This window comes from Podarcis pityusensis (assembly GCF_964106645.2).
Source record: "Podarcis pityusensis genome assembly, chromosome: 1".
NCBI lineage: Eukaryota > Metazoa > Chordata > Lepidosauria > Squamata > Lacertidae > Podarcis > Podarcis pityusensis.
Window position 1 is genome coordinate 69,028,469 of NC_138028.1, and position 24,440 is coordinate 69,052,908.

The following is a 24,440-nucleotide window of genomic DNA, read 5'->3' on the forward strand; positions in this document are numbered from 1 at the left end:
GAGGACCCCCCCACCACCACGAGCGCCCCCCGGAGACCCCCGCGCCGCCCCTCACCTCGTCCGTGTCCCGGAGGGGGATCTCGATCGAGCCGCGAGACATGGCGGCTGCGGGCACCGTGTCCCCAGGAGCCGCCTCAGCCGAGCAACTTCACACGACGCCTCCGGCTCGTTCTCGATGAGGTGCCTCCGCGTTCCGCCCTCTCGGGAGCAGGTCCCGTCGCCGTCCGGGTCCGCGCAGCCGCTTCCAGGCCTCGACCTCGGAAGTGCTCGTAGGGAAGGGCGTGGAGAAGGAGAGGCGAAGGCGGCGCCACTGTCGTCGTCGTCTGTGGCTCCCGCCTCTGTTGCTCCGCCGCCTTCGCTCTCCCCGGCCTTCGCCTGCAGGGGGCAGCGGACCACGAGAGCGGGCGCCGAAAAGAGCGGCCTACCTGGGAACGGGCCCTCCTCCTCCTCAGTAACATAAACGACTTTGAAAAAAAGAAAAGAAAGGCGGAATCCGCTCGTTATGCAGAACGGAGAGGCGGAATTCTGGACCACTTCCCTCGGACGGAGGAATAATGTCGGAATGCCTCCGTGTAAAGTAAAAAACAGAAGCGAAACACGCACACTTAAGATGAATCGAGTAAATTAGGTCACGGATTTTATAGCATAGCCCGTTCCCTGAGGCGCCGGTTGGTTTCATACAAGGGGATTTTAAAGCCGGGGAAGAGTAAAAGTTTGCGCCGCATTTTGCAGCCTAGAATTCCTCACCAGCGTATTCTGCACAATTTGCTAAAAGAAAACGGCCGGCAGCATGGCTTGAGGCATGCCCAGAGACTGAAGTGCTTATAATGTTGTTTAAAAGAAGCAGCAGCAGTTCATAGTGCAATCAAATGCGTGTCTCCCCACAAGTAAGTCCTACTGAATTCAATAGGGGTTACTCCCAGAAAAGTAGACGTTCAGTTGAATTCAATGGGGTTTACTTAGGAATAGGCATACCTATAATTGCACTTTGTTCTCTTGAGCGGGGTAGAAGATTCAGCTTGACATTAGTACAGGTACAAACACAGGGGTGCAAACTGTCAAGCCTGCTCATTTTCTTTCACACAACCTAAACACCTACTGCTAAATCACATACTGCTAAATCTGTTGACGTTGCACCCAAATTCACTGCCTGAACATTATTTTCAATTAAAAAATGAGCTACGGTCAACTTACTACCCCTCCTGTTTCCAGAGCAGATGTAGGACAGACCAAATGAACAGAACATGCAAGAGAGCCTTCAGCAATGTATGTTGTGTGTGCATACTGACTGATCCTTGTTCAAGAATAAAAGTGTTTCATATACTTAAAAGCAGTATTATCTCCGAAATGTTGGAACAGGAACTAACCCAGGGTTTGTGTTTCCTTTGGAAATGAGACACAGTGGAGATTGTGGTGTCTTTATGATATATGGCTTGTTTGCAACCTGCGCCTACAGTAAAAGGGTTCAAGGCATTAAGCTCCAAGCGGGTACTGTTTCTCTCATGGCAGTGGATCCAAACTGCCAGATCCCACCAACTCATTCTTCCTCCAGCTTGCAAAAAAACACAACTATCTTTCTCTCAAGCTCTGCTTTTTGTGTCTGCTAACTCTCAGCTTAGGGCGGGACTCCATGCATGGTTACATGTATGTTAAATACTTGTTATGTAAAATACTTTGAATACTCTAAAGACTAATGGAGGTGCTAAGTATTATTATTATTATGTTTCAGTGAAGTTCGTGTTACAGGACAGACACAAATTAGAAAACATCTCTTTGAATCTGTAGTTCACTAAACATGAATTACACATCAAGTATTTCTTCACAAGGCATGCTGTTATCAGGTAAGAGTCTTACTTCACAACTGAATAGCTGCTGTTTTTCCTGAGCTTACAGTATTGGAAAAACATTAAAAACTGTATTGAGGAGGAGAAAGGAAACAAGCAGGTGTGGGGAAGAGTAAAGCACTCCATTCCTGTCAATCAGTTATTTCCTGCAATAGTTCCTGTGTCCCTGCATTTCACTTACAAAGAAAGCACACATGTTCTCAGCCCTGTTTCTTGATAATGTGGTGTTCCACCCTCACATACAAAGGTATAGAATGGCTATGGCTCTGTTCCTTAATTGTTTCCCACAACTGTTTCCCCACCTTCAAACCACTTGAGGAACAGTTTGGTTCCTATTTTGTCACTAATATTGCACTGCCTATTGTTTCGGGGAGAGTGTGTGATAAAGTCAGAGTGGCAGCAGAGAAACTTTATATATTTACTCAGGTATATGAACTTTCAGGATTTGTGAAAAATGCCTCTTACTGGGAGCAAAAACAAAGACGTTTGGCATGGAACAGAAATCCATTTGCTACAGATCTAGCTAGCTTCCTCCACGGCTTCTCCCACGCTAGCTGTTTTGTATGAAATCGCTATGCTATGTGTGCCTCACTCACATTTTACAGGTAGTGGGTGTCTACCCATCACCCATTTGTAACCCTCTCAATGCTTGTTTCATCTCTTTACTTAACACAGAAGGTCTGGGATGTTGTTGAAGAAGGACAGATGGGTAGCACCATATTTACAGGAGCAGATACCCTTAGCAATACTTTTCAGGTTGTTGTTTTTTTCAGAGGCATGATTTTGACATGGGCAGTGATGTGTTCATACCTCATCACACACACAGTATAACCATCCTTCCTAATTGTGGGCACCGTTTGATAAAGCCATAAAAAGGCAGAGTTACTGTAAACACTTTTCCAGCCATAATTCAAAATATATTAAAATATTAGCAAAGTACTGCTTAAATCAGGAATAGCCAATGTGATTCACTCTAGATTTTGTTGGGACTGCAGCTTCCCTCATCCCTTACCAGCATGGCCAGTGGCCAGGAATGATGGGAGCTGCAGTCCCCAAAACACGCAAAAGACCCCTCATTTGCTACCCCTGGATTGAATGAAAAGGTGTTACAGCACTATAAAACAAAGAGTAAAAATATTTTTAATCGTGTGTCATTCCTACTTAAACACATCCAATTCAAAATGAATGTGGAAAGACTTTTTAAAAAATTCATGGGCAGTAATGGGTAAACACAAATAGATAAGCACTTGGTGGTAAATCAGGGTGGAGAGACCGTGGCCCTCCAAGTGTTTCTGGACTGCAATACAAGAATCACAGTCCAACATCATCTACTGTTGAAAATTGTAGTCCATCCAAATCTGTAGGGCCATCACTGTGCTATATAAATAATTCTTTAATAAATTATCACCTGAAATTAATATAATTTTTAATTGCTGCTCAGGGGAGCTGAACCATCTCCACCTACAGCAGCTACATCATGCTTCCCGGTGTGGAGTGAACACAGCAGGATGAACATAGAGAAAATGTGTGATATCCCTAATTAGTATGGAAATGCAATTGCAATTCTGTTTGTAGAAGAGAGCAATGATTTATTCACTCCTAGGAACCACCTGTTTGGAAACAGTCAATGTTTACATAGTTCAATCCTCTGTTTCCAGAAGTAAAAGCATTTTTTCTGCCTATATGCTGTTCAGGATGTTCATTTCAGTGTGCTCAATTTGTCTCTGGTTTTGGAAGTGCTAATACTTATAGATTTGGTTCTTGGATCTGGTCCTAAACGTTATGTAGGATTACAACACATGCTTCAGCAGAGCCAGTTAATATTACAAAATCTCTTTTCACAAACTGCCATTGTAATGTGTTAAGCTCTAAGCCCTCTAAGGTTCAGGTTAAGTACTAAGGGAACTAATGAGCACCGGGTTTTAAGTTCTGTACCTTTGTGGGAATTTGACAGCTTACACAACCATTGGCTTTGATAGAATTGTAAATTCATACCTTCTTCTGAGAGAAGGCTGATAGGGAGATTGTTCTTAGGCATACAGTTTCTTGAAAATGTAATCTACAGTTTTGTTTTTAAAGTGCTTTTTAAGTATCCTATCTTTCCACACCACTTTCATTTTAGGAAATGCCAGCTCTTTAGTTGATGAATTTGTAGCGAACAACATGTCACTCTCTGCTAATTGCTTGGAAGATGATTTAATCAACATTGCTTTTGAAGTTTGCAACACTAAAGAAACAGGTACGTTTGATGCTTTTCTAGATCTTATTCCTATGAGCAATTGGGTGTGTAGAGTTAGTGAAAGTTTGTACATTTATTTGTAACTTTTCAATAAAACTTATCCAGCCTTTCCTTATAACGTTTGCAATGTAAAATCTATGAAAATCACTGCTTCTTCCCTGCCCCCCTGCTTTTTAAATAACAGAAGGTGTACCTGCATATGCTTTTATAAAGTATTTGGAGGATATGACTGGGCATAGCCTTGAGAATGGTAAACTGCTCACGCTCTACAACATGCTGGACCCGAAAAGGCAAAATGTTCTTGTTGACAGAGAAACGTTTCATGAAACTATGAAAGAATGGATAGCCATATGCTGTCAAGATTGGTAAGTGAAAGTCCATTTTACTCTTCTCTGCTTTCCCATTGGCTTTAATTGAGATACAATTTGATATAATTTCTAAAACGCATAAGCAGTGGCAACAAGGCTTCTATTTCTTGTACTCTGTTCTTCATTCTTGGTCTCTGACCGCTTTGGGGCAAAGCTGGAAGCCTGCATAGTCTACAGGGTGGGTAATGGGACCAGAAGTAGAATGGTAAAGCTATTGCTCATTACGTTGTTTCCCACTGCCCAAGCCCCTTTATGCACACACCTTAAGTAGTGGAGCTACATGTTATAAAGCACATGGGTTACTTAGATTCTCTTAAGATTTACTTTTAAACTGCAGTTACAAATGTACAGGATAATGTATTTGCATTGTAATTGTAATATGGGGGCAGAAAAATTGCCAAGGAGAATTGCTGAAGAGCACATCTGGTTCCTCAAAAATGCCATAGTTTGGGCTAGTTTTCCTAAGATGGCTTTCTTCCAACTGGGCTCTGACTCCAGAATAAGTCTTAACTGTAAGGAAAAATAGCCTGGGATGGTGGCGGAGAGGGATGTTTGTATTTGGGAAAGTGGAAACTGATAAAAGAACTGTTGAGCACTGCCTCCCTGTCTACAAGTTCTTTCCCGCAAATCACCTCAGTCTCTACATTCAGGTTAATCGGCAGGTTTGGGAAACTGTTTTATAAGCCATGGGTTCTGCTATGATATTTATTTCATTTATTGTCTTTTTCTTTAGTATAGTTTCCCCCCCCCCGGTCTATTAAGGACACATTTTGCTTATGAAAGACACACATGGAGAGGGAGACAATAGGGGTTGGATAGTGTATAGTACAACCAGTGCTTTTTTGCACCTGGAGCTTAGTTCTGACAACCCTCAGGTGGGTGCCATTGTCATTATAAGAGAACCTCTTTTTCTAGAAAAAGAGCACTGAGTACAACTCTGAGGTAGAATTCTTTGATTCTGTTTTGTTCCCTGCTGTTGACTTTCAGACTCGTGTACTGTATGATTCCCAAGCACTCAGGTATGAAAAATTGGATTGATTGTTGCCTAGGGAGACAAACAGAGGAGTAATTTTATAGATAACATGGGCATCCTGTCTCTCCATATATTACCTCTCTGTTCTGCTGGATATAAATAAGGATGAGGCTGAAGCCAAATGTTCTCCTCTTAATTTTTTGACTTCACTATTAAGGTGACTGGGAAATGCATCCCTAAACTAAAACTGGAAATTCTTACTGTCAATTTCTGCTCAGCCTTTATCGCTAGCTACTTGTGGAGAAGATCTCAAGCACTTAGAGACAGTTTGAAGTGCAATCCCTAGATCATTGTTAATACAAATAAGATTTTGGTCAGAATATTACTTCACAATATTTTATCACATTAATTCTAGGGTTTCTCTGTGAATTCTATAGCTTATGCTTAATATAATATAATGAAGTTGTTTGCATAAATTCAGTAAAAGAATTTTGCAAGTTCTTGAAGAATCAACCTTACCATTACCAAATGTCTTCAGACGGTTTAAGAACAGCTTTTTTTTTTTAACCTAGCATTTCAGAAACAGAAGTTGACAAGTTCACTACTACCACTAACAGAAATTTGCATTGCAATGGTGAGTAGGTGGATGGCTTACTTCTCCAGTCATGCATTATTCTTCATAGATGTGGGTGCTATTTCTGTTAAAAGCAGAATCAGTCATGACTTATTTCACTGACTACTATGAATGCAGTGTTTGTGTCAGGTCCTGTGGTACCTCGGGTTACAGACGCTTCAGGTTACAGATGCTTCAGGTTACAGACTCCGCTAACCCAGAAATACCGTATTTTTCGCTCTATAGGACGCACTTTTTCCCTCCTGAAAAGCAAGGGAAAATGTGTGTGCGTCCTATGGAGCGAATGCAAGGGGGAGGCAGGCGGGAAAAGCCCCCAAGAGCCGCACACAAGCTTCGTGCGCTCTTGCGGGCTTTTCCCCAGGAGGGAGAAGGGACTGACTGGCTGCATTAGTCCCTTCTCCTACCTCCCAGAAAAGCCAGGAGAAGCCGTGCAGCCCCTTTAAAGAGCGGGCGGCTTCTGCCGGTTTTGCGGGAGGTGGGGGAATCCCCCCACCTCCCAGAAAAGCCAGGAGAAGCCGCGCAGCCCCTTTAAAGAGCGGGCGGCTTCTGCAGGCTCTCCGGGAGGTGGGGGAAGCTGCAGCGGATTCCCTCCTCCTGGGCTCCCTTTGAAGCAGCAAAGTGGGAGGGGAGCAGCTTACACTCGTGTAAGCAGCTCCTCTCCCACTTTCCTGCTTCAAAGCAACCAGGACGAGGGAAGGAAGGGGATCCATGCAGCGGATTCCCTCCTCCTGGGCTCCCTTTGAATCAGCAAAGTGGGAGGGGAGCAGCTTACACTCGTGTAAGCAGCTCCTCTCCCACTTTCCTGCTTCAAAGCAACCAGGAGGAGGGAAGGAAGGGGGTCCATGCAGCGGATTCCCTCCTCCCGGGCTCCCTTTGAAGCAGCAAAGTGGGAGGGGAGCAGCTTACACTCGTGTAAGCAGCTCCTCTCCCACCTTCCAGCTTCAAAGCAACCACGGAGGAGGGAAAGAAGGGGACCATGGATCCTCCGCTGCTCGTGGCTGCAGCGGATTCCCTCCTCCCCGGCTCCCTTTGAAGCAGCAAAGTGGGAGGGGAGCAGCTTACACTCGTGTAAGCAGCTCCTCTCCCACTTTCCTGCTTCAAAGCAACCACGGAGGAGGGAAGGAAGGGGATCCATGCAGCGGATTCCCTCCTCCTGGGCTCCCTTTGAAGCAGCAAAGTGGGAGGGGAGCAGCTTACACTCCTGTAAGCAGCTCCTCTCCCACTTTCCTGCTTCAAAGCAACCAGGAGGAGGGAAGGAAGGGGATCCATGCAGCGGATTCCCTCCTCCTGGGCTCCCTTTGAAGCAGCAAAGTGGGAGGGGAGCAGCTTACACTCGTGTAAGCAGCTCCTCTCCCACTTTCCTGCTTCAAAGCAACTACGGAGGAGGGAAGGAAGGGGACCATGGATCCTCTGCTTGCGGCTGCAGAGGATTCCCTCCTCCTGGGCTCCCTTTGAAGCAGCAAAGTGGATGGAATCCACTGCAGTTGCGAGCAGAGGATCCATGGCTCCGCTTCCTTCCCTGGAAGCAGGGTGCGGGGGTGCAGGGGAGAAAGAGGGCAGGAAATAGATGCGGGGCAGGAAGACACAACCACACTTTGACCACTGGAATGTCCACCCCAGCCTCCCCAGATTTCCACTGAGACGGCCAGGCTAATCTCGATGGCCATAAGTCAGGCTCAGCATTATTAACTGGACTTAGATAAGCCATGGTTCCCCTTCCTACCCTCCTCTGAGGCTCGCTTTAAAGCAGCAAAGTGGACAGGAGCCACCCGCTTTGCTGCTTTAAATAGTTTAGTGCAACATTTGATTCAGAATATTTTTTTGTGTGTTTTCCTCCTCTAAAAACTAGGTGCGCCCTATGGTCAGGTGCGCCCTATGGTGCGAAAAATACGGTAGTACCTTGGGTTAAGAACTTTGCTTCAGAATGAGAACAGAAATCGTGTGGTAGCGGTGCGGCGGCAGCAGGAGGCCCCATTAGCTAAAGTGGTACCTCAGATTAAGAACAGTTTCAGGTTAAGAACGGACCTCCAGAACAAATTAAGTTCTTAACCCGAGGTACCACTGTATCTGGAACTGGCCTTGTGGGCTGTCCTGGGAAATTTTTAATCAAATTATCCAGGAGAAGCTGTAAGCCTATGCTTAATAAAGGACAATTGCCACTACTACTGTCATTAACTTGAAGGGCATTACCCAGCACAATTTTGGTCTAGTGAATGTGGATAGAATGGGGGTGTGGTGGACAGAATGTTGAATGTAGATCTGGATTCAGTTCCTCACTAAGTCTTACTCAGTGGCCTAAGCTACTTCTGAGGATTATTGTGAGGTTAAAATGGGATAACATCAAAGTGCACCTTCTGTTTTTCATGCGATGATTGTATTGGATTTTTATTTAAAGAAAATTAGATATGCTTAAGCTCAGCTGCCTCAAGTATGCCTAACACTTGCATTACGGCCAACACCTACACATTCATTTTATGTGCCTACTTCTCACATGTTTGTGTTAGTTTTCCCAAAGCCTAGCTTGAAACAACCAATGTCGCCAACACAATGTCGATACGTATTGCAAAACAACATTTAATACAACACCCTTTCCCCCCTTGAACAGATATGATGTCCTTCTTATCTGATGAAGATGCTGACATATATGAAGGAAGACCTGGAGATTCTGAAATGGACATTTCCAAGTAATGTTTATGAATATGAAAGTTGAAGGAATTCAGCTGTGTACATTGCGTGGTGTTGCTGTTTACATTGCAAGAGGGGCAACACCATTGCCTCTTTCAACGCAGTGGGCATAACTCAATACCCTCCTATTAGATTTTATCAGCTATGATGGGTGGGGTCAAAAGGACACATTGTTGATCTTACCACCACAATCCTGTCCACGTCCTTGGCTGAAACAACTGAATCCTACTAGGTATAATTTGATGGTGGTCCAGGGACCTCCAATGGACCTGAACTAACTGTGGCATCAAGTTTAGCACAGATCTGGGTGATTTTGCCCATAAAGTGGTTCACAAATCTCTCACAGCAGGCTACTGACTGATGGTTTTTTGGGGTGGGGGGTGGGGTTGGTCAATGATAGCACTCTGGTCTGGACCAGCTGGTTTACCACTCTAAACAGTGAATTGCTGGGCAATCTACTGAGGATGTTACAGAGGCAGAGTATTAGACCTCTGCAGGGAGGTTGAGTCATAGCCAATCAGAAGCTCACTAGTGAATGATATATCCATGACGGAGGGGCAATATTCACCTACTGACTTTTCTCAGTGCGCTCTGTAGCAAAAGCCTAGGACATTATCTGTGGTATGCGTTGGGTGCATGATGTATTGAGACAGCTCCATGGTTGCCATGGCTGCCAGGAAGTCCTGAAGTGGCCCACATAGGGCAGCATCAACATAGATACTGATGACCCTCAGAACTAATGTCTTGGGATTCTCCAACATTATCCCTCCACCATCTCAGTGAGGGAAGTTGTAGGGCTGCAGGGCAGATGGTACTCCAAGTAGAACCCTGTTCTGTGTCTGGCTCCCAACACCAAGTACAAACTATCACACCCAGGTCCCAGATAGTCTGGCCTTCTGGTGAGAATGATGGGATTCTTATGGATCACTGCCATTCTTCCTCCCTATCCCTCCAACCTTGACTGGCACGGCACTGAATAACCAGGCATGCAAAGCTAGGTAAAGTCAGCCCTACCTCCCCAGGTCTCTGTAACACACCAGATTGGGCACCTCACCCATGATCAAATAATGGATGAGAATTGTTTTATTAGACTGACCTGGCATTAAGTAATACTGGATGGGAGGGCAGGCCAGCATGCTACCCAAGTCTGTGTTGGGGGAAGGCTGAGCAAGGCAACAGGTGTCAAGCATCTACTCCCTACTTTTCTATGACAATATTGTCTATTCCCTGTTCCATTCCTCCCACACCCCAGGACCTTAGCGATAGCTGCTTCCTGAATCTTCCTCACCTTCTGTCTGTGCTAAAGGCACATTATGCTGTTGCTGGCTTTTTCCTCTGCCCCAAGGCCACTGTTCAACATCAGTGGGAGAGCTCAGTATCGTATTACCACCCACCGAGCATCCTGCGTATGTACCCTCTAATGGTTTCCATGTTCTCACCAGATTGCCATTTCCCAGTAGTCTATCTCTCACCAAGGGGCTGGGTTAGGCACATACACATCTGAAAAGTTTTTTTCCTGGCTCTTGCCCAGGAATCAATCCAATCAGTAATCAAACATTTTGCAGGGTTAATGCAAAGGCTTGGACAAGCAAGTATTAGCATGATTATTCCTCAGGTTCTGTTCATGTCATCCCAGCTAGGATGGGCACACTGGATCAGGGTGGGTGGATATTAAGTACACATTAGATTAGCACTTAATGACTTGTAAACCTGCCAAAGGTTATAAACTGCGGAAAAGGTGTCTTAATACTGAAGGCCTACATTTTAATTTATTAAGGGCTTTCGACTTAAACAGCAGCGTTGAAGACTTAAAATACATGAATCAGAAAATGACTGCGCAGTTACTGGGAATGCAGAAAGTAATGGAGTTGTCTGAGGAATCCTATCTGCAATTGACAGATGATATTGTAGAGCTGAGAGACAGACTGGCAAGGTATTATTTTCTAAGTGTGTGTGTATATATACTCTCTCCTTTTCTCATTTTTTGAAGCACTGTTTGAAAGCATGTTATTATGACTGCGCTGCCAGTGTACAAAAAGGTCAACTCACAGATCCAACTTCTTGAATGGATCACTTTAAGAGAAGTAGTTAGATAGATTGGTGGGTGGGTAAGAAACAGGACCAACCTGACAGATCCTATTCTGATCAGTACTCACATGTAGTTTAAAAACCAACAAGGCTAGGTGGTGCTGGGCTCCATTTTCCAAAGCAGTGCCTTTTCTGACTTTATAAGTAGGCAGTATTAATGTTCTATTTAGTTTGCAACCTGTTCCTATGCATGTTTAATAGGAGGTTTCTCCGAGTAGGTTCCGTGGGACTTTCCAGGCAAGTGGCCACATTGGGAATTTTGTAAAGATGCTGTGGGGTGTGTGGCATAATACCAAATGGATGCTTTGGGAGTAAGGCATAATGGCTGCCATATCTAAAGGAGCAAAAAAATTAAAAAGAACACAACCACAAAATGCTGCAGCCATGCCCCTCTCCCATTATCCCTTCCTCAGTGGTAGAAAAATACACCTGTATCAGCTGCCACTGTGCTTGCTCACAGAGAGAAGTTATTTTCACTTCTCCTCTGTTCAGAACAGATGTGAGGCTGGGTGTCCAATCCTGGCATCCAATGAAATGTGGGCATGTTTGAAGGGCGTTCAGGACAGTAGAGACTGAGCTAGTGAAAACAGGAACTGAGTGGGAACCTTATTGTGGCTTTTTGAAGCAATGTTTACTAAGACCTTCTGTGGGTGCTATACTGGCGGGACAACCCTGATGTAACTTGTTGGTTCATCTTTTTTTTTACTGCTTTTGTGCCTTGTCCAGCTTGTGAACTTTGCTGCTGCTTAAGAGCTTTCTAAAGACTCTACTGAAATGTATATAACCTTTTTTTTTAAGCATGCAGAAGCCTTTAGAAAACTACAAAAACATATGGCGTGAACTTGAAGACACCAAGAATAAAATGGCAAGCTTGCATGAAGAGAATGGTGTGATCCGTAAATGTGTCGCAAGTCTGGTATTTAACAGCTCATTTTTTACTGAGGTTGCTGCTTTGAGAGAGATAATGAATTCATTAGTAGTTGACATTTTGACCCTAATATGTTCAGAACTTTATTTTATTTTTAAATGGTCTTGCCAATAATCTGAACATTTTTTACTGAGGTTGCTGCTTTGAGAGAGATAAGTATAAATTCAAAAAATGCTATTTTTCAAACTCATGCATTGTTCACATGCACTTTGATCCTGATATCTGGAACTGGCTGCCAATGACTCCTGCTAGTTGTATGCTTTGCAGTAAACCCAAGTTTGCTGCCATGTAATGAGTGAAATGACTGGGGGTTTGAATGTAGGGTGCTTCAAATGATTTGATGGTAATCTGGCCTTTTACCCACTGTCCATGAGCATCCATGTACTGGTGTTTTTATGGGTACTTTATTGTGCTTGAGAGCCAAGGCTTAAGAAACCAGATTGCAGAAAGGCCTTTGGACAAGCACGAGACCCTTACCGTATAATTTATGGTGCCTTCAAACCCAGAAACCAGCCATTGTGAGTGGTATTTTGAGCCCCTTACACTTGAAGCCAAGTGTTGTTCATTCTGGCTTACCCATTGTGCTTATACAACCACCAGACCAGCTGCCGGGGGCTACAGGGGCAGCTTCTACTGTGGATAAAGTAAATGGGTCCAGACCCTTGCTTCAAGGCCACCAAGAGGGCAAATCTTAATACAGTGCCTAGCAAATTGTAGCATGCAGCTGTGAGACGTCACTGTTGCGGGTGGAGTGTGTGTGTCCTATGCTTCAGTGTGTACACACAGCCTGTGTAGCACTTTAATATACCTCTCAAACACTCATGAAAACAGGGATTTTCTAATGAAACCAGTGGTAATAACAAAAGGGCTACCTTTTCTCAACCAGCCCTGGCCATGATTGGCTACATTGTCATTTTTCCAGCCTTAAATTCAATAGTGCAGACAGACCCATCCATTCCTTACCTCCACATAAGCTTTGTGTAAGCAAATGCTCAATAAGTAGTTTGTCTGGAAGGGCCCTGAGTCTCTCCACCCCCTAATGCATTTTCATTCATTTTCATTTCTTAAAACAGAAAGAAAGCATGAAGTCCCTTGGTATAAAACTTGTTTCGCTAGAGGAGGTAAGTGGTTTTTTTGGTAGCCATAAAATTTGCCCATGGGGCATATGTACAAAGCTCCTTGCATCGAGTCAGACAAATGGTCCATCTAGCTTGCCATTGTCTGCAGTGACTGGTAGCAGCTCTCCAGGTTTCTGACAGAGGTCTTTCACTGGGAGATGCCAGGGATTGAAGCAGATACTCTGCCACAAATCTATGACACTTCTGAACAAACATCTAATATTAAAGGGGGTGGGGACTAAAGGGAGGACTACGATTTTGTTTATTCAGTATGCTATAATCTTATTTCAAACATTTCTTTTGCCTGGTGTTTGATTTTTATCAACATATTGCTTTTGTCTTGTTGGATCAATATCTCATATTTGTTTTGAAGACTACTCACATCTTCACTTCTTTTCAGTTGGTGATTACAGTGCTAGTGAGTTAACCACCTAGGGGGAAAAACTGGTTGGCCTGAAGAGATTATCTTAACCATGCTGCTGATTTAAGTGTTTCTTTTTCAGATGCCTTCTTTGTAAATTCTGTAGTCTGCAGCTGAATGAAACAAGAAATCCATTTACATGTGTCTGCATCCTTTGTATTGTGAAGAATATACACATTAACATATAATCATTTTGGTAATTTTCACTAATCTATCTCTTTGGCATTAGAATGCAAAAGCCCATGAGGAAAGAAATACTTCTGCGTTTGAAGCATTATTGTTTCTGCATTCAAGGGAACACTTTAAGAATTTTTTACAGGAAATAGTCTCGCAGAAGGATAGCATGTTTCAAGCCCTGATGGAAGAAATTGTAAGTAGTTCTACTACTGAATGTTTATTCTGGTGTTTCATATGTGGAGACTGTCAAGCACTAAAAATGTTCAAACTCCCACCTCCTCTGCCTAACTAGGCTCAAATCTTTAATCTCTCATTCACCTCTTTTCTTAAAGGGCAGAATAAGAAAGGGATTACCAAATATAGAACAGGCTTCCTCAAACTTGGCCCTCCAGATGTTTTGAGACTACAGTTCACATCATCCCTGACCACTGGTCCTGCTAGCTAGGGATCATGGGAGTTGTAGGCCAAAAACATCTGGAGGGCCAAGTTTGAGGAAGCCTGATATAGAATGTGTGTATGTCACAGTGGACTTCCAGGTAGGAGTTTATTGTAGGATTGGTGTTTTTTACGGATGTAGGTTTTTCACAGCATTCACTCAACATCATTGACATCAAAATGTCAGTTTATTCACTCCTCCTGCCCTTTAATCTGGATTTACACTTCCTATGGAAAATCCTGTTACCAAGAATCTATTTGCAATATCTGAACAAGCTATTTGCAGTATGAAGCCCCATCTGGAAGCAACCACGGTGATGTCTGTATTGAATCAAGATTTGCCTTGAATGTAAAGCAAACAAATACATTATATTTGTACAAAAATAATAAATGTGAACTAGATAATGTGTCAGAAGAGGGCAGTATTCAATTATACAATCAGAGTAGAAGCTAGTTAAGTAAAAGGTATGTGCCTTTTTGGTTATTTTCTAAGACTTTAATCTTATGGGATTGTAAAGTCTAATTTTATGACCTGTAGTTCTGATTAAACCTAGGCTGCACTTGGTCTTACAGTTATTCATGAGTCTTGTTACAGCTGATAAATTATAATCACAGGACTGAGGACTCTGTAATATGTTTCAACACCTGAAAGCATCTTTTGTTCTGTAGTTTTCCCCCTTCAAACATCTATATCCTTATCTTTCTAGGAGCTGAAACAGAAAATGGATCACTCACTAGTAACTGTATTACAGACATTGGCCAACTTATGCCCATTCATTGAAACTTGGAACAAAGTCGTAAAAAGATTAGAAACATTTCTGGAAGGGCCACAACTTTGGATGAAATCACCTTGGTATGTTTTGTTTCTCCTTAAATCAAGAGGCAGCAATCTTAAGCATACTTAACTTGGAAGTAAATCCTTCTGACATTAAATGGACTTGCTTCAGGGTAACATAGATGAGCCTTGGCTGCCAGATTTTTGTACAGGAGCAAACAATGACATAATCAACAAGAGTTCAGCTGCAAAGTGAAAAAAACATTTTTGAGGCCAAATTGTGAGTGGGATGTCTGTCATGAGCTGACTGTAAATTGTCTTTTTGTGTTGGAAAATCCAATTGTGTGACTCCACCCGAAATGAAGTATGGGGGGGGGAATCCTTAAATCTCTCATGTTAATCTCCACTCCCTGTTTGATTGTCATAACTTGAACTTTTGTTCTGTCCTAGATAAGTATCTAGTAGACAACCAGATGTCACCTAGTAGACAGTTTTTAGAAGGCAAGTGGCAGGAGGCAGTTGTGGATGCCAAGGATAATATCACTTGGGTGTGCCACAAGGTTGCCAAAATTGCTCAGGTGGAGATTTGTAGGGTTGCTGTTGTTGACATCCGTCTGTCTCAAGGGACAATGGAGTGCGCCTCTGGGGGTGAAGTCAATTTGCTACATTAGCAGCACCAAAGTGACCTCCCTGGGATGCAAGTCTGAGCAGTGTGTTTGGAGGTCCCCTCAGGAATGGTAAAATCTGGGACATTTGAAAGGCACAGGAACTAAGCTTCCTTCCGAACCAGAAGAGCACCTCAGGATGATTTGCAAGGCAATGGCGGGGTGGGGGGGTGGGGGTGGGCACAGGCCTAAGGTTAACTAAAAAGAATTCCTGAATGAGGGCAAGATTGGTAATTCTCTTGGGGGATTGGGGGACTTATGGTAAGAAAATCATCCTGGAAGCTGTAAAAAGGGAGGGTCATCAGAAGTAGTTAGGGTTTCATCCATTTAATTCTAGCCATGTCTACCAAGAAGTACGGTAAGTCCTCCTGAATTCAATGGGGCTTCCTGCTAGGTAAGCAGTTAGGATTGTAGCCCTAGTTGTTCATTTTGAACAGGAAGTCACATATTTACATTATATTGCATTTATAGAACATAAAAAATAAATGGAAAAACTATATCTAATGTAAGTTAGCCTGAGTGGAAGCCAGAGGGTTTCGGGTGGTTGTTTTTTTAGTGTTTGAAGGCTATGATTTAGCCAAAATGGCATTTAACTCACTCCAGTTTCTCTAAGGCTTAGATAAATGTCAGTTATTTATAACTCCTAAATTTCAAAATAAAACATAATACTGTTTTAAAGATTTCAAGGCACATCTTTATAATACTTTGCTTAGTGGTGTTTGTTTCTTTTTTTAAAAAAAGAATTTAACCTTTTGGTACCTAACAAAAATAGGAAGGGGAAAGGACACTAACAATAGTGAAAAGATAAATCCTGCCATCCGGGAACATCTAATCTCATGTATACATTTCACTTTCTTTAGTGGGATTGTGTTATTATCTGTGTTATGGTTTAGTTAGTGTTTAGAGAGTCTTGCATCTTTGTTTAGCACTGGGCAAAATAAAATGGGAAAGTGAATCCTTGTTCTAAATATAACCAGGAGGCGAGTTAATAAATCAAGGTTGAATGGAGTGCACAGCCCACAGTATGAAAAGGCCATGTTTTTAAATGAGGAATTCCTTCTGTGCAAAGAATAGTCATGTGCCCATTGGAATTCCCACAGCACTAAGACAAGGCAACTCTCTTGGCTGAAAAACATAATGGCAATATTGGTTCAGAAGCCAATGGTATCTCAACTGAATATGGGCAGCTGTATATTTAATAAAATATACATAAGGAAACAACAACAACAAAAATCCTAATCTTTATTGCCCGCCTTTATTTTATAGCCTTAATGTTGAACTTCATGAGGAGGAGGAATTGGGTGAAACAAATGAACAATTGGAACAAAGCACACTTGAAGCAGAGTTTCAAGCTTCCACAAACTATATGATGAATTGTGACAGTTGCTGCTTTGAGAGAGCAAACATCAGAACTTCCGAAGAGTACCATGGAGCCAATCTAAGCAAAAAAGCTTTGCAAAACGTAAATGCAATCACTTTCAGCAGCCAAACGTTAACACAAACTCCAGAAAAAGACCAAATATTGGTACAGTGTCAGACATGGAAAAAATGGTTAGGAGGGAAAAAATGGTGGAATCCAGAAGGAAGGCTGGAAGCCATTTTGGAAATTTCTAAGACACTGGCAAATGACAATAATACTGTGTTAGATGAAAAAAAAGAGTCATGTAAAGAGGAACATAAAATTCAGCCAGAACAAAAGAAGGGAAACCTAGTTGTAGCTATAAAACTGAAAGAACTGGTTCTTAGAATTCCCAAAGATCTCTGTGAGGGTGTATCAGAAAGCAACGTGACAATTCTATACGCCCAACAGATGATCAAAGCACTTCAGCTGTGGATTTCTGAAGGGGAAGGAAACTTTCTGTTTCAGGAAAACTCAAAAGAAACAAAGGAGAATTTTCAAATGGACAAAAGGATGCCAAACTTCACTCAGGTAGTGTATGGAAAGCAAAACTTAATATAATTTGAAGCTCAATGAGCATTATAATAGCTCATTTCTGTTGCCTTCATAGGAAGATTTCCCTGCTTCAGTGCACTTTATTATCCAAGCTTCAGTTAACAAGCAGCATGCATACTGTACTCATTTAGCTCATTTAAGATTTTTAAAATCTGTACCCATAGACTATCTATAATAGCTAAACAATTTTATTAAAATAGGTGACTACATGAGGGTCCTGAAGCTATTTTGAGCACATAGAAGCCAAAGCAGCCAAAGTGTGGGGATAATATCCAGTGTTAATCAGAGTAGACCTGCTACTACTACTAATAATAATACTTTCATTATTTATACCCCCAATGTTTGAGAGCCAAAACACATGCACATATGAGCACAGCTTCATGGGATAGAGCTGGATAGCTCAGTTGGTTACAGCATGGTGCTGATAATGCCAAGGTTGCAGGTTTGATCCTGGGACAACTGCATATTCCTGTATTGTAGGGAGTTGGACTAGATGATCCTCAGGGTCCCCTCCAAATCTACAGTTCTATGATCAATAGGAGTTCAGAAGGTTGTGGGAGAGAGGGACCAAAAAGGTCATGTGCATTGTGTGAAGACATCCCCACCACATCTCTAATGGGAACAACACAGTGATTTGACCTTGCTGTGTTTTAAGCTGCTAATGTGAACATACAGTTTACTTCTTTTCAGACACTATATGAAAAGGGGAAACAGGGAGCAAGCTGAAGCATGACCAGCCTCTTCACATTAATTATAAGGTCTGAAATAGCCTTCATATGTATGTTGTAGGTGTAGAGAGCACTGTCTACACATTTAGGAATTCTCTGCAGGGTTTGGGCAGGAAGGGGTCGATGGAGCCCAAAGGATTTGTTTAAACTTACTTCATTGTCCATGGTAAAGCATGCCAGTTTGAGATTACTCAGGAGGGCTGCACAGAGCTAATGCTTGGAAGATGGCACCAACAGGCCTCTTGCAGATTAATATTACAGACATTTTGGAGAGGGAGCATTTCTTTTTCATGGTTTTGGTTGGGCTTCTTTTCATAGTGAGAGCATATGTTTTCTCATCTCTACAGGGATAATGCAGCTTTTAATATTCAGAACTAAAATATTGTGTTTATTCAGTCTGCAGAACCAACAAACTGTGAGGACTTCAATCACAGCAGTGACAGCATAACATTTGTTGGCATGAAAAATGAGCTACCCCATTGTTTTTCAATGGCTCATCAATGTTCAGCACATCAAGAAGACAACAATAAAATGAGTGGTAGGAGAAAACTTTCCCTAGAAAACGCTAAACAGAGTGTTGTTTCCTCTTTCCCACTATGCAATTTGGCTAATAAACCTGGAAGTGTGTTATGAAATTGACTTTAAGTATTCAGCAAACATTGTATCCTATATACCAGACAGAAATAAATGACATTCCTACTTAGGGTTCCTCCAGACCCGCTATTCAGCATTCGTCTTGATGTGCTTGCTCACAGCTTAAGTATTAGTCTGTGTCTTTACTGAGCATTCATTCTGATTTGCTTATGAGATAGATATACAACAATGAGCATCCGTCCTGATACGTTTGTAGTGAGGTTACACATCTTCCCATTGATAATTTGTTCTTCCCAGACTTTTCAGTGAATGTCCCTGTCACTTTCCTAACCGCAAAAAAGGGGATTTATTGTGCTAGGGTGACAGAGCATTTCAAAGCTCTTTAATTGCACCAACCTATATTTCCAATTTGTTCCTGAATCCCTCCTGCAAAATAGTGACATTTGCCCCATTATTTTTTTTTGCCAGCAGCACACAGTTAAGACTGTCACTCAGTTTCATGTTTTTTCTCCTGCCAACCGGACGATCTCACCCTCTCATTACTTTAACTGATGTCATTATGTTTTAATTTACCCAACCCAACAACTCAGGTATTTGCCACTGGACTTGCGGGCAGCTGCCAGCTTCCTATCCTCCCCCCACCTTTAAAAGTCTATCAGATATAGAGGATTCAAAGTTGCAGTTTTTGTTAGCAAATTTATTTGTATGCAGCATCTCCACGAGCATCATTCCTGATTATTTAAATTTCAGTTGTTGAGTAGGAAGACAAGTTAAACTGTTGCTAGGTATAATCAGACTGAATTGCCTGGAGTTGTTCTGATGGGTTATGGTTGCCAGGCTATTGTTGCCTGAGATAGAGAAAAACATATGCCACATCTATACGCTTGAACGAGGATGTTCAAGGCAAGGATGGCACTGTTTCTTCAAAGTTTCATTCTTTTCCTAGCATTTATTGTGTGGTTCAACTGTATCATTTTAATAAGTATCTAATAGTACTTCTCTGGTCTCTTTGTACGAGCAGATGAAAAATACTCTGAAATGGAAAAACCTGCATTGGTAATGAAAAACAGAAAACCCAGCAAGGTAAGGAAATGAGATTATAAGAACCTTTGGTATTTTATATTTGAAATTAAGCTATATTCATGTAGGCAAATATTCATGTAGGAGTTGTTTCCTCTAATGGAACAACCTGCATTTCCAGGCAAACTGGGGTTACAGCAATCATACCTCATTCATTTCCTGGTGTAGAGGTTTTTAATGTATCTTAGAGCATTTATTGGTATTGATAGTGAACAGGTATTCATTCATTCCTAGACTGAAACTAATTTCTCCAAAGCAATAACAACTATATTAATGACTTTCATAGTGGGATATTGAACTACATCATGATCAGCAAGCAGGTCTAGCTCTAGTAAGTAGAGGCTGCCTGGCAACCCTATTGTGCTCTGTGGGTAAAGCTGGGTACAGATGTAATAAACTGGAATAAATTAACAGATTCTCCAAGCTTTATTGCCTTGCCAGATAGGTTTTTGTTGGCAATGGGTGGTTTGCAGAAATTACAAGTGTATAGGTATTGACAAAATGGGGATATGTGTCTTCGGAAAAGAAAATATAATAGTTAGAACTCTTGGTGCTTGGGAACCATTGCAATCATGGGCGTAGGCAGGATTTTTGTTGGGGGACACAGGCATTTTTTTGGGGGGGCAGAATCTCAGTTAGCTATGTATTTTTATTGATTTTTATTAGTTTAGGTGGGCGGCTGCCCCTCCCTGCCCCCCCCGGCTATGCCCATGCTTGCAATGCTCTAAAGGAACATGAGGTGGACACCTGGCTGAAGCTTAAGGACATGTGGGCCTAGTCAGGGACTAGATGGGAAACCACCTGAGATGTGTGCTTTGTATGTTACCTTGGGATTTATAATGGAAAAAAGCGAGATGTAAAATACAAACTTTCCAAATCTCAAGGGAAAGAATTTTGCAGAGGAGAATAAGAAAACTGAAATAACTTTGGAAAGTTGCATGTAAGTATGAAGGTTGAGGCTGAACTGGAGGCAACAGTCCGAGATAGTTCCTAGGAGTAAGGAGTTGTGCCAGGAAATAGGGGTTGAGGGATAAAACCATGAATAAGGACTAGAAAACCACCAAAGAATACAAAATGCACCAAAGCTCAGGAAGACTGTGCTGCTTGGCCAAGGCACAACTAGAACAGGGAGGCAACCTATGCGCCTTCCTATCCAGGAAGAGATCATGGCCAGCCTGGGTGGGTGGAGTCAACTCAGGGCTTGAGAGTATTTCATTGTCTAAATAAATGCTGCCGCCGGCAGTTTGAGGACTTATTAGGCCAGCCACACACAGATCCAAGGACTTACATGTTTCCAGGTTCAAATTTAACATTATGCTAAATGTGTAGCTAGCGACTACATCTGATATTTTTCTTTATTTAAATACAGGCATGGTGGGGTGATTTTTCCATGGGGACCACAGATGTGGGATGGGGAGGTTAAATCTTTCTATTGCAGTCACAGTATGGGCAAGAATCCCCCATCCCAAGCTACAAAAATTAGACAAATGAACTGGAATCTTTCTTAATACATCTGATGCTCATGCTTGAGGTGGGATTTGGACTGCAGCTGGGGAAGGAAGGATTAGATTTAAATTCTCCTCATGCTGTGGACCCCATGAAAGTGAGCCTCCTTCCCCGGCACCTGCAGTTTAACTAAGAAAACTCCCAAATATAGCTAGCCACACATTTAACATAACATAGAGTACCCTGAGTTGCACTAGCTGGAGAGAAGGAGAGATGGAAATGGATGCAATTCTGATTTAAGTACAGTTATGTTTTTAGGATCTTCCCTGTCCCCTCCTTCATCTAGACAAAATTGCTGAATGCCACATTATTTTGTTATAGTATATTCAGGACACTGGGCAGAACCCTGTCAGTGGAAGCCCTGCGTAAAGACTCCCACTTGTACAACAGGGCATTCCCACCCCCCATATCCTCCCCCCCCCAGCCTATCCCTGCACCTCCCAAAATTGGCTCTGGCAGTTCAGGAGAACCTCCAGAATAGTTTGCAGGGGGAGAGGACGTGGGATCATTCCATCTGGCAAGCTGATATGCCTGTGCAGTCAGAATGTTTGTCACAGTGCAGTGTTGAATTCCATCCACTAAATGCTGCCCATTTAATGTATGATTATAGTGTAATGCAGTTTCATCAGCCTAGTTTGTTATACTCCCATATTTGTTGTCTACTTTAAAACAAATACAGTACTGTAATTCTAATTCAGTTACTCTACTCTTATAAAATCTGACTGCAGAATTAACAAATAGTTGAACCAATTTCCAAATGATCCTTATTAAATAACTTTTACTAATGTAAAAGCATTCAGGACTCCTCAAAATTGCATTTAATACAGTTTTTTAAAGATAGTTGTCGTTCCCCTTATTTTACTGGATTCTTGATCTGTGTGGAATAACTTTTTGTAGTTTAACAGTTTTGGTTTCTGATGGCATGTCTCTCTTCCTTGGGGAGAAAATTCTCTTGCTAATGAACGGAGAATAGTGTTCCCCAGGCCTCTTTTGACTTTTGACTAAGAATAACATCTGTCACTACCAAGAAGCTGTGTGTAAAATTAGAATTTCTCAGGGCAGATTGAGAACAAGATTTGCTTATGCCTTGTGCTTTTAAAATAGGATGACGTTGCAGAGCTTGCTTTATTGTTAGTGTGTGTGCTCTAGGCATCAATTGGAGAGAATGAGTATCTTCTACACCACCTATGGAAAGAGGTTTCATTTATGGCCGCAAAAACTTTCAAATATAATAGCTTGTAAGAACATTACTTGATTTCTTGGTGAGAAAATTTCTTTGGAATAAAATAACTCAAATGTATCTATAAGAACTAGGCTAAGACCTGTACGAAATGAAATATTGCCCAAGAACATCTTTGAAACCTTATGCATGGCAAAAGCAGTACTGTATGTGACAAATACTTTATCCAGTCTTGGGGTACCCATGGCCAAAATGTACATGGCCAGACACTCTTGACTGTGTGGTAGAACATTGGTTTTCATACCACATTCATTATCGGTTGAAGCTGCAGTTGTGCACAGCAGGGCAGAAGCTTCAGTGGAATGTTGCAGAAGGTAGTATTGTCTGCAGAAGTCCATATCTTCCTTTCCTAGGTAGTATACATTTCACAACAAAGGGCTTGGGATGTTTGATTTTTTTAAAACTGAGTCTAGATATTTCTTTAAATCTATTTATTTACAATATGTATATTCCACCTTTTAGGTGGACAATGGGCTTCCAAGTGAAAGGGTGCTGGTCCCTTATTAAGGCTCTTGGGGTGGAGGAGTGATGATAGAAAATAGAAACTGCTTCTAGTGTTATAACTAAGCAAACTTGCATGTGGAAATACTTCAATTTGCTCTTGGCACATTCTGTCATTTGTTTTGAAGGTATCATGGAGAGTTTGGTGCATAGTTTTATGAAACTGGACATCCCCTTTTGTCTTTAGTTTTTCTGTATTGGTGGGGTTTGATTCTGTTGCTCAAGAATGGCAAAATGTCCCCCCTCCATGTCAAACACTTTCCCAATCTATGTCTAAGCGAATTCAGATGAATAGACTGCCTAAGGGCAAGCACACTTGGTCTCTGGTAGCATGGTTGTTTGAAGTGCTATTTTTCTAGAAAAAGAGGTGTCAGAACTCACCATGAACACTTCCCCTGTTCTCTTATAATGGCAATGACAGGGATGCATTCTGGCCCCCACATTGTTCTGCCTATTCTTAAATGACCTAGAAGTGAGCCTAATGGACTCAGATGGACACCTTCCAAAAATAGGAATGAGAAGGACCCCCTTGTTGTTATATGCGGATGATGCGGCCATCATTTCACGTTCCAGACCGGGTTTGAAATATCTGCTGAGGAAGTTTTCTGATTACTGTTTTGGAAATGGCTTATCCATTAATTACGAAAAATAAAAAAAATTAGTATTCGAAAGAAGCTTCTCCCGATTTAAATGGGTACTGGATGGCCATAACCTTGAACAGATTAAATACTTCAGTTATCTAGGGCTCACTTTCCATCATACAAGATCTTGGAAGTACCACTGGCAAACCTCCCTTCAAAAGGCGGCAATCACAAAGCTAGCCATACTCAGATTCTTTTTCACAAAGGGTATGTTCCAGCAAATATGTTCCAGCAGCCTTAAGGGTTTTCAATGCAAAATCCGTTCCCCAACTCCTGTACACTGCAAATGTCTGGAATAATGGGGACCTGCCTAAGCTAGACGGCTTTCAGGCAAAATTTCTATGATCTCTGCTGCAGGTACCCAACTGTGTCCCCTACTCCGTACTTCTGTTAGAAGCTGGTGAATGCCCAATTACAACTAAAGCATGGTGGGCAGCAACTGGCAGAAAACCATGGCTAGAAAAGCCACCTCTATTGTTACCCCCCCCAACTCTATTACCTGGGTTATGAAGGCGCCCTAAAGATGTTAAAGCAAAGATTATGGGATAATACACACAGTGACTTGCGATCCCGATCACATGCAGTCTGTAGTCCATTGGCAGTAGGAGTACAATATGGGCATGTCTTTAAGTTAACACCTTACATTAAAAACTGACAGTACCAAATTATCGAAGGTTATTCACCAAAGCCAGACTAAACCTTTTGCCTTCTGCAGTGTTGGATGGCAGGTTGAGAGGAGTTCCCTACCTGGACAGACTTTGCTTGTGTACCCAGCAATTGAGTCTATAAAACATATTTTTCTGCACTGTGCGAAATACGAGCAAGCCAGGGCTGAATTGATATTAC

At 42.2% G+C, this 24,440-nt stretch overlaps 1 protein-coding gene across 3 annotated transcripts in view; it reads left to right on the plus strand.

Annotated features, from left to right (window-relative positions):
• The first annotated feature begins 31 nt into the window (after positions 1-31).
• The window catches only part of IRAG1 (inositol 1,4,5-triphosphate receptor associated 1), a 94,395-nt gene continuing 69,986 nt past the window's right edge, over positions 32-24,440 (plus strand). For 2 of the 3 annotated variants that reach the window (XM_081013096.1, XM_081013098.1), the window contains exons 1-14: positions 32-1,266; positions 1,730-1,841; positions 3,967-4,083; positions 4,268-4,448; positions 5,997-6,058; positions 8,664-8,742; positions 10,521-10,676; positions 11,630-11,747; positions 12,833-12,880; positions 13,528-13,668; positions 14,618-14,763; positions 16,617-17,280; positions 18,429-18,570; positions 19,645-19,709. In XM_081013096.1, the coding sequence (XP_080869222.1) occupies positions 1,796-1,841; positions 3,967-4,083; positions 4,268-4,448; positions 5,997-6,058; positions 8,664-8,742; positions 10,521-10,676; positions 11,630-11,747; positions 12,833-12,880; positions 13,528-13,668; positions 14,618-14,763; positions 16,617-17,280; positions 18,429-18,570; positions 19,645-19,709 (1,965 nt within the window). In that variant the 5' untranslated portion in view covers positions 32-1,266; positions 1,730-1,795. The remainder of the gene's footprint in view (positions 1,267-1,729; positions 1,842-3,966; positions 4,084-4,267; positions 4,449-5,996; positions 6,059-8,663; positions 8,743-10,520; positions 10,677-11,629; positions 11,748-12,832; positions 12,881-13,527; positions 13,669-14,617; positions 14,764-16,616; positions 17,281-18,428; positions 18,571-19,644; positions 19,710-24,440) is intronic. The other variant, XM_081013097.1, reaches the window with a different exon arrangement.